The 9,996-nt window shown below is 48.3% G+C and overlaps 1 protein-coding gene across 1 annotated transcript in view; it reads right to left on the bottom strand.

Annotated features, from left to right (window-relative positions):
• Window positions 1-3,840, bottom strand: part of shank1 (SH3 and multiple ankyrin repeat domains 1) — a 131,897-nt gene extending 128,057 nt beyond the window's left edge. The window contains exon 1 of the mRNA XM_072443885.1: window positions 3,383-3,840. Within this exon, the coding sequence (XP_072299986.1) occupies window positions 3,383-3,796 (414 nt within the window). The 5' untranslated portion in view covers window positions 3,797-3,840. The remainder of the gene's footprint in view (window positions 1-3,382) is intronic.
• Between the last annotated feature and the right edge of the window lie 6,156 nt (window positions 3,841-9,996).

Below are 9,996 nucleotides of genomic sequence, written 5' to 3'. Positions count from 1 at the left end.
GAGGAAGAGAGAGGAGAGAGGAGAGAGAGGAGAGAGGAGAGAGGGGAGAGAGGAAGAGAGAGAACGAGAAGAGACAGAGAAGATAGGAAGAGAGAGGGAGAGAGAGAGAGAGAGAGAGAGAGAGAGAGAGAGAGAGAGGAAGAGAGAGGAGAGAGGAAGAGAGAGGAGAGAGAGAGGAGAAAGGAAGAGAGAGGAGAGAGGAAGAGAGAGGAGAGAGAGAGGAGAGAGGAAGAGAGAGGAGAGAGGGAGAGAGAAGAGAGAGAGGAGAGAGGAAGAGAGAGGAGAGAGAGAGGAGAGAGGGAGAGAGAAGAGAGAGAGGAAAGAGGAAGAGAGAGGAGAGAGGAAGAGAGAGGAGAGAGGAAGAGAGAGGAGAGAGGAGAGAGGAAGAGAGAGGAGAGAGAGAGGAGAGAGAGGAGAGAGGGAGAGAGAAGAGAGAGAAGAGAGAGGAAGAGAGAGGAGAGAGGAAGAGAGAGGAGAGAGGAAGAGAGAGGAGAGAGGAAGAGAGAGGAGAGAGGAAGAGAGAGGAGAGAGGAAGGGAGAGGAGAGAGAGAGGAGAGAGGAAGAGAGAGGAGAGAGGGAGAGAGAAGAGAGAGAGGAGAGAGGAAGAAAGAGGAGAGAGGAAGAGAGAGGAGAGAGGAAGAGAGCGGAGAGAGAGAGGAGAGAGGAAGAGAGAGGAGAGAGGAAGAGAGAAGAGAGAGGAAGAGAGAGGAGAGAGGAAGAGAGAGAAGAGAGAGAGGAGAGAGGAAGAGAGAGGAGAGAGAGAGGAGAGAGGAAGAGAGAGGAGAGATAGAGGAAGAGAGAGGAGAGAGAGAACGAGAAGAGACAGAGAAGATAGGAAGAGAGAGGGAGAGAGAGAGAGAGAGAGAGAGAGAGGAAGAGAGAGGAGAGAGGAAGAGAGAGGAGAGAGAGAGGAGAAAGGAAGAGAGAGGAGAGAGGAAGAGAGAGGAGAGAGAGAGGAGAGAGGAAGAGAGAGGAGAGAGGGAGAGAGAAGAGAGAGAGGAGAGAGGAAGAGAGAGGAGAGAGAGAGGAGAGAGGGAGAGAGAAGAGAGAGAGGAAAGAGGAAGAGAGAGGAGAGAGGAAGAGAGAGGAGAGAGGAAGAGAGAGGAGAGAGGAGAGAGGAAGAGAGAGGAGAGAGGGAGAGAGAAGAGAGAGAGGAGAGAGGAAGAGAAAGGAAGTGAGAGGAGAGAGAGAGGAGAGAGGGAGAGAGAAGAGAGAGAGGAGAGAGGAAGAGAGAGGAGAGAGGAAGAGAGAGGAGAGAGGAGAGAGGAGAGAGGAAGAGAGAGAGAGGAGAGAGAAGAGAGAGAAGAGAGGAAGAGAGAGGAGAGAGGAAGAGAGAGGAGAGAGGAAGAGAGAGGAGAGAGGAAGAGAGAGGAGAGAGAGAGGAGAGAGAGGAGAGAGGAAGAGAGAGGAGAGAGGAAGGGAGAGGAGAGAGAGAGGAGAGAGGAAGAGAGAGGAGAGAGGGAGAGAGAAGAGAGAGAGGAGAGAGGAAGAGAGAGGAGAGCGGAAGAGAGAGGAGAGAGGAAGAGAGCGGAGAGAGAGAGGAGAGAGGAAGAGAGAGGAGAGAGGAAGAGAGAAGAGAGAGGAAGAGAGAGGAGAGAGGAAGAGAGAGAAGAGAGAGAGGAGAGAGGAAGAGAGAGGAGAGAGAGAGGAGAGAGGAAGAGAGAGGAGAGATAGAGGGAGAGAGAGAGAGAGAGAGAGAGAGAGGAAGAGAGAGGAGAGAGGAAGAGAGAGGAGAGAGAGAGGAGAGAGGAAGAGAGAGGAGAGAGGAAGAGAGAGGAGAGAGGAAGAGAGAGGAGAGAGAGAGGAGAGAGGAAGAGAGAGGAGAGAGGGAGAGAGAAGAGAGAGAGGAGAGAGGAAGAGAAAGGAAGAGAGAGGAGAGAGAGAGGAGAGAGGGAGAGAGAAGAGAGAGAGGAGAGAGGAAGAGAGAGGAGAGAGGAAGAGAGAGGAGAGAGAGAGGAGAGAGGAAGAGAGAGGAGAGAGGGAGAGAGAAGAGAGAGAGGAGAGAGGAAGAGAGAGGAGAGAGGAAGAGAGAGGAGAGAGGAAGAGAGAGGAAGAGAGCGGAGAGAGAGAGGAAGAGAGAGGAGAGAGGAGAGAGAGAGGAAGAGAGAGGAGAGAGGGAGAGAGAAGAGAGAGAGGAGAGGAAGAGAGAGGAGAGAGGAAGAGAGAGGAAGAGAGAGGAGAGAGGGGGAGAGAAGAGAGAGAGGACAGAGGAAGAGAGAGGAGAGAGGAGAGAGAGGAGAGAGGAGAGAGAGGAGAGAGGAGAGAGAGAACGAGAAGAGACAGAGAAGATAGGAAGAGGGAGAGAGAGAGAGAGAGAGAGAGGAGAGAGGAAGAGAGAGAGAGAGAGAGAGAAAGATAATTGAATTCTTCTCCCTCTCTGTCACTTCTAAACAACTCCACAAACTCCAGAGGAAGAGGAAGTGCAGATGCTTCTTCTGCGTCGCTCAGAGCCTAGAGCGCCCTCTCTGTTTTAAATGTGTTTTATGGTCGAACAGGAACAATCTATGAGAAATCTAGTTCCGACATGAGCAATAATTCACTCAGGGCTAACCACTCTGCCACAAACATGAAGGGCTATCCACTCTGCCACAAACATGAAGGGCTAACCACTCTGCCACAAACATGAAGGGCTATCCACTCTGCCACAAACATGAAGGGCTATCCACTCTGCCACAAACATGAAGGGCTAACCACTCTGCCACAAACATGAAGGGCTATCCACTCTGCCACAAACATGAAGGGCTAACCACTCTGCCACAAACATGAAGGGCTAACCACTCTGCCACAAACATGAAGGGCTAACCACTCTGCCACAAACATGAAGGGCTATCCACTCTGCCACAAACATGAAGGGCTATCCACTCTGCCACAAACATGAAGGGCTATCCACTCTGCCACAAACATGAAGGGCTATCCACTCTGCCACAAACATGAAGGGCTAACCACTCTGCCACAAACATAAAGGGCTAACCACTCTGCCACAAACATAAACCACATCCTCGTGAACGATCCGCTTTGGACGTTTGCCAGAAGGAGAATATAAAGATCTTTTTCCAGTCACCAGGGGGCGCTACTCAAGAGGCTCCAATGTGAATGATTTGGAGGAAGTTATTTTCAGAGATGTGGACGGTCTTCTCTTCTTCTCTTCTTCTCTTCTTCTTCTCTTCTTCTTCTCTGTCTCTCAAACGTCTTGTGTTTTACTGAATCCTTCCTCCCGGAAACACTCGCTCAAGAGGAAACACAGAGGGAATAAAGGGAAACTCATTTGATTGGTGCAGCTTAGCGCTGCGGGCTAATGCTACATGGAGAGGGCCAGTGAGGGCCGCGGCCCGCTACACCAGTGTGTGGCTCGTGTGGCTCGTGTGGCTCGTGTGGCTCTTACCGTTTGCTTTATGTCTGGGATCCCGATTCGAAACACCATCATGGCGATCGTCACATCGTCCGACGTCACCGAGCTGCGTTCCTTCAGCCTCCTCTGCTGTATCTGATTGGCCGGCTGCTGCTGGTGGGCGGGGCCTGGGTTGGAGGAGTAGGGATTGGCCGTGTGCGCGGGGTTTCCTGCCCTCATCTGTCCTCTAGCGGGCGCTTTAGTGGACCTGCCCCGGGACACTCCGCCACGCCGAACGTCCAGGTCGTCCTCCATCTCCCCGGACACGTCCTCCGTACCGTCCTGTAGCTCCTCCTCTTCCTCCTCCTCCTCCTCTTCTTCCTCCTCCGCCCCAGGGTACAGGTGTCGGCTGTTTCCCAGCATCCTTTGCTGCTGTTCGTTGCTGGACACGGGGCTGAAGGGCGTCATGGCCACAGAAAGGACGGCGCCATCTTTAGCACCGCCATGATCACGAACGCCCTGAGGAAGAGAGAGAAGAGCGGCTATTATTATTGACCTTTAGTTTTGTTCCAGACGAGTCAGACTCTAAAGCTCAAACATCATCAACAATCAGCATTTCAAAAAAGAATAGACTGTTTACAATAGTAATGCAGTATATTTATAAACCTCCTGGAGTCATGCCTTGTCCCAGCTTCAAGTCGTCCATCATTGTCCCTGTCCCTGTCCCCAAGAAGCCCTGCAGGGGGAGCGCCGACTCCACCCGCAGGTGGAGCACTGACTTCCTGATGGAGTCAGTGCGTGCGGCTGGGGAAGAATGTCTCAGACACTGGGACCATCAGCACAGGAGCTCCACAGGGCTGTGTACTTTCTCCTCTGCTCTTCTCCCTGCACACAAACTGATGCACCTCCAGCCACGACGACACCACCCTCATCACCATGACGACACCACCCTCATCACCATGACGACAGCACCCTCATCACCATGACGACACCACCCTCATCACCATGACGACACCACCCTCATCACCATGACGACACCACCCTCATTACAATGACAACACCACCCTCATCACCATGACGACACCACCCTCATCACCATGACGACACCACCCTCATCACCATGACGACACCACCCTCATCACCATGACGACACCACCCTCATCACCATGACAACACCACCCTCATCACCATGATGACACCACCCTCATCACCATGACGACACCACCCTCATCACCATGACGACACCACCCTCATCGGGCTCATCTCAGACGGGGATGAGTCTGTTACAGGAGGTGGAGCGGTAACAACCCACAGCCCCCCCCCAACATCACCAGGACCTCAAGTGGGAGGAGCCACCATCACCAGGACCTCAAGTGGGAGGAGCCACCATCACCAGGACCTCAAGTGGGAGGAGCCACCATCACCAGGACCTCAAGTGGGAGGAGCCACCATCACCAGGACCTCAAGTGGGAGCCACCATCACCAGGACCTCAAGTGGGAGCCACCATCACCAGGACCTCAAGTGGGAGGAGCCACCATCACCAGGACCTTAAGTGGGAGGAGCCACCATCACCAGGACCTCAAGTGGGAGGAGCCACCATCACCAGGACCTTAAGTGGGAGGAGCCACCATCACCAGGACCTCAAGTGGAGGAGCCACCATCAGCAGGACCTCAAGTGGGAGGAGCCACCATCACCAGGACCTCAAGTGGGAGGAGCCACCATCACCAGGACTTCAAGTGGGAGGAGCCACCATCACCAGGACCTCAAGTGGGAGGAGCCACCATCACCAGGACCTCAAGTGGGAGGAGCCACCATCACCAGGACCTCAAGTGGGAGGAGCCACCATCACCAGGACCTCAAGTGGGAGGAGCCACCATCACCAGGACCTCAAGTGGGAGGAGCCACCATCACCAGGACCTCAAGTGGGAGGAGCCACCATCACCAGGACCTCAAGTGGGAGGAGCCACCATCACCAGGACCTCAAGTGGGAGGAGCCACCATCACCAGGACCTCAAGTGGGAGGAGCCACCATCACCAGGACCTCAAGTGGGAGGAGCCACCATCACCAGGACCTCAAGTGGGAGGAGCCACCATCACCAGGACCTCAAGTGGGAGGAGCTACCATCACCAGGACCTCAAGTGGGAGGAGCCACCATCACCAGGACCTCAAGTGGGAGCCACCATCACCAGGACCTTAAGTGGGAGCCACCATCACCAGGACCTCAAGTGGGAGCCACCATCACCAGGACCTCAAGTGGGAGGAGCCACCATCACCAGGACCTCAAGTGGGAGCCACCATCACCAGGACCTCAAGTGGGAGCCACCATCACCAGGACCTCAAGTGGGAGGAGCCACCATCACCAGGACCTCAAGTGGGAGGAGCCACCATCACCAGGACCTCAAGAGGGAGGAGCCACCATCACCAGGACCTCAAGAGGGAGCCCAGTAGAGGATGTACTTCCTGCATCAGCTGAGGAAAGACAAGCTGATGATGGAGCAGTTCTACACGACCATCACCTCCTCCATCACCTCCTCCATCACCTCCTCCTCACCTCCTCCTCACCTCCTCCATCACCTCCTCCATCACCGTGTGGTACACTGGAGCCACAGCCAGGGACAAACAGAAACTACAGCGCCCTCTGATGAGAAGGTGATCAGCTGCAGACTTCCATCTCTGCAGGACCTGAACGTCTCCAGGACTCTGGGACGAGCAGGTCTCACCCTGGACACGGACTATTTGAGCCACTCCCCTCAAGCAGGAGGCCACTCCTCTCAGGCAGGAAGCCACTCCCCTCAAGCAGGAGGCCACTCCCCTCAAGCAGGAAGCCACTCCTCTAAAGCAGGAGGCCACTCCCCTCAAGCAGGAGGCCACTCCTCTCAGGCCGTTGGACTCATGAACACTTCTTAAACACTGTTCACTTTCTGCTCTACATCTGTAAATTCAACTGTACATAGATGTGTTGTGTACATGTGTGTTGTGTACATAGATGTGTTGTGTACATGTGTGTTGTGTACATAGATGTGTTGTGTACATGTGTGTTGTGTACATAGATGTGTTGTGTACATGTGTGTTGTGTACATAGATGTGTTGTGTACATAGATGTGTTGTGTACATGTGTGTTGTGTACATAGATGTGTTGTGTACATGTGTGTTGTGTACATGTGTGTTGTGTACATGTGTGTTGAGTACATGTGTGTTGTGTACATGTGTGTTGTGTACATAGATGTGTTGTGTACATGTGTGTTGTGTACATAGATGTGTTGAGTACATGTGTGTTGTGTACATAGATGTGTTGTGTACATGTGTGTTGTGTACATAGATGTGTTGAGTACATGTGTGTTGTGTACATAGATGTGTTGTGTACATGTGTGTTGTGTACATAGATGTGTTGTGTACATGTGTGTTGTGTACATAGATGTGTTGAGTACATGTGTGTTGTGTACATAGATGTGTTGTGTACATGTGTGTTGAGTACATGTGTGTTGTGTACATAGATGTGTTGTGTACATGTGTGTTGTGTACATAGATGTGTTGTGTACATGTGTGTTGTGTACATAGATGTGTTGTGTACATAGATGTGTTGTGTACATGTGTGTTGTGTACATAGATGTGTTGTGTACATGTGTGTTGTGTACATGTGTGTTGTGTACATGTGTGTTGAGTACATGTGTGTTGTGTACATGTGTGTTGTGTACATAGATGTGTTGTGTACATGTGTGTTGTGTACATAGATGTGTTGAGTACATGTGTGTTGTGTACATAGATGTGTTGTGTACATGTGTGTTGAGTACATGTGTGTTGTGTACATGTGTGTTGTGTACATAGATGTGTTGTGTACATGTGTGTTGTGTACATAGATGTGTTGAGTACATGTGTGTTGTGTACATGTGTGTTGTGTACATAGATGTGTTGTGTACATGTGTGTTGTGTACATAGATGTGTTGTGTACATGTGTGTTGTGTACATAGATGTGTTGTGTACATGTGTGTTGTGTACATAGATGTGTTGTGTACATAGATGTGTTGAGTACATGTGTGTTGAGTACATGTGTGTTGTGTACATGTGTGTTGTGTACATAGATGTGTTGTGTACATGTGTGTTGTGTACATAGATGTGTTGTGTACATGTGTGTTGTGTACATAGATGTGTTGTGTACATAGATGTGTTGAGTACATGTGTGTTGTGTACATAGATGTGTTGTGTACATGTGTGTTGTGTACATAGATGTGTTGTGTACATGTGTGTTGTGTACATGTGTGTTGTGTACATAGATGTGTTGTGTACATGTGTGTTGTGTACATAGATGTGTTGTGTACATGTGTGTTGTGTACATAGATGTGTTGTGTACATGTGTGTTGTGTACATGTGTGTTGTGTACATAGATGTGTTGTGTACATGTGTGTTGTGTACATAGATGTGTTGTGTACATGTGTGTTGTGTACATAGATGTGTTGTGTACATGTGTGTTGTGTACATGTGTGTTGTGTACATGTGTGTTGTGTACATAGATGTGTTGTGTACATGTGTGTTGAGTACATAGATGTGTTGTGTACATGTGTGTTGTGTACATAGATGTGTTGTGTACATGTGTGTTGAGTACATGTGTGTTGTGTACATAGATGTGTTGTGTACATGTGTGTTGTGTACATGTGTGTTGTGTACATGTGTGTTGAGTACATGTGTGTTGAGTACATGTGTGTTGTGTACATAGATGTGTTGTGTACATGTGTGTTGTGTACATGTGTGTTGTGTACATGTGTGTTGTGTACATGTGTGTTGTATACATAGATGTGTTGTGTACATGTGTGTTGTGTACATAGATGTGTTGTGTACATGTGTGTTGTGTACATGTGTGTTGTGTACATGTGTGTTGTGTACATATGTGTTGTGTACATGTGTGTTGTGTACATAGATGTGTTGTGTACATGTGTGTTGTGTACATGTGTGTTGTGTACATGTGTGTTGTGTACATGTGTGTTGTGTACATAGATGTGTTGTGTACATGTGTGTTGTGTACATAGATGTGTTGTGTACATGTGTGTTGTGTACATGTGTGTTGTGTACATGTGTGTTGTGTACATATGTGTTGTGTACATAGATGTGTTGTGTACATGTGTGTTGTGTACATAGATGTGTTGTGTACATGTGTGTTGTGTACATGTGTGTTGTGTACATGTGTGTTGTGTACATAGATGTGTTGTGTACATGTGTGTTGTGTACATAGATGTGTTGTGTACATGTGTGTTGTGTACATAGATGTGTTGTGTACATGTGTGTTGTGTACATGTGTGTTGTGTACATATGTGTTGTGTACATGTGTGTTGTGTACATAGATGTGTTGTGTACATGTGTGTTGTGTACATAGATGTGTTGTGTACATGTGTGTTGTGTACATGTGTGTTGTGTACATGTGTGTTGTGTACATATGTGTTGTGTACATGTGTGTTGTGTACATAGATGTGTTGTGTACATGTGTGTTGTGTACATGTGTGTTGTGTACATGTGTGTTGTGTACATATGTGTTGTGTACATGTGTGTTGTGTACATGTGTGTTGTGTACATGTGTGTTGTGTACATAGATGTGTTGTGTACATGTGTGTTGTGTACATAGATGTGTTGTGTACATGTGTGTTGTGTACATAGATGTGTTGTGTACATGTGTGTTGTGTACATAGATGTGTTGTGTACATGTGTGTTGTGTACATGTGTGTTGTGTACATGTGTGTTGTGTACATGTGTGTTGTGTACATGTGTGTTGTGTACATGTGTGTTGTGTACATGTGTGTTGTGTACATAGATGTGTTGTGTACATGTGTGTTGTGTACATAGATGTGTTGTGTACATGTGTGTTGTGTACATAGATGTGTTGTGTACATGTGTGTTGTGTACATGTGTGTTGTGTACATGTGTGTTGTGTACATGTGTGTTGTGTACATGTGTGTTGTGTACATAGATGTGTTGTGTACATGTGTGTTGTGTACATAGATGTGTTGTGTACATGTGTGTTGTGTACATAGATGTGTTGAGTACATGTGTGTTGTGTACATGTGTGTTGTGTACATAGATGTGTTGAGTACATGTGTGTTGTGTACATGTGTGTTGTGTACATAGATGTGTTGTGTACATGTGTGTTGTGTACATAGATGTGTTGTGTACATGTGTGTTGTGTACATAGATGTGTTGTGTACATGTGTGTTGTGTACATAGATGTGTTGTGTACATAGATGTGTTGAGTACATGTGTGTTGTGTACATGTGTGTTGTGTACATAGATGTGTTGTGTACATGTGTGTTGTGTACATAGATGTGTTGTGTACATGTGTGTTGTGTACATAGATGTGTTGTGTACATAGATGTGTTGAGTACATGTGTGTTGTGTACATAGATGTGTTGTGTACATGTGTGTTGTGTACATAGATGTGTTGTGTACATGTGTGTTGTGTACATGTGTGTTGTGTACATAGATGTGTTGTGTACATGTGTGTTGTGTACATAGATGTGTTGTGTACATGTGTGTTGTGTACATAGATGTGTTGTGTACATGTGTGTTGTGTACATAGATGTGTTGTGTACATGTGTGTTGTGTACATGTGTGTTGTGTACATAGATGTGTTGTGTACATGTGTGTTGTGTACATAGATGTGTTGTGTACATGTGTGTTGTGTA

This window comes from Eucyclogobius newberryi, unplaced genomic scaffold (genome assembly GCF_026437365.1).
Source record: "Eucyclogobius newberryi isolate DKJ021-1_F unplaced genomic scaffold, fEucNew1.0.hap1 SCAF_13, whole genome shotgun sequence".
Taxonomy (NCBI): domain Eukaryota; kingdom Metazoa; phylum Chordata; class Actinopteri; order Gobiiformes; family Gobiidae; genus Eucyclogobius; species Eucyclogobius newberryi.
This window is presented reverse-complemented; position numbering and strand designations above follow the sequence as displayed.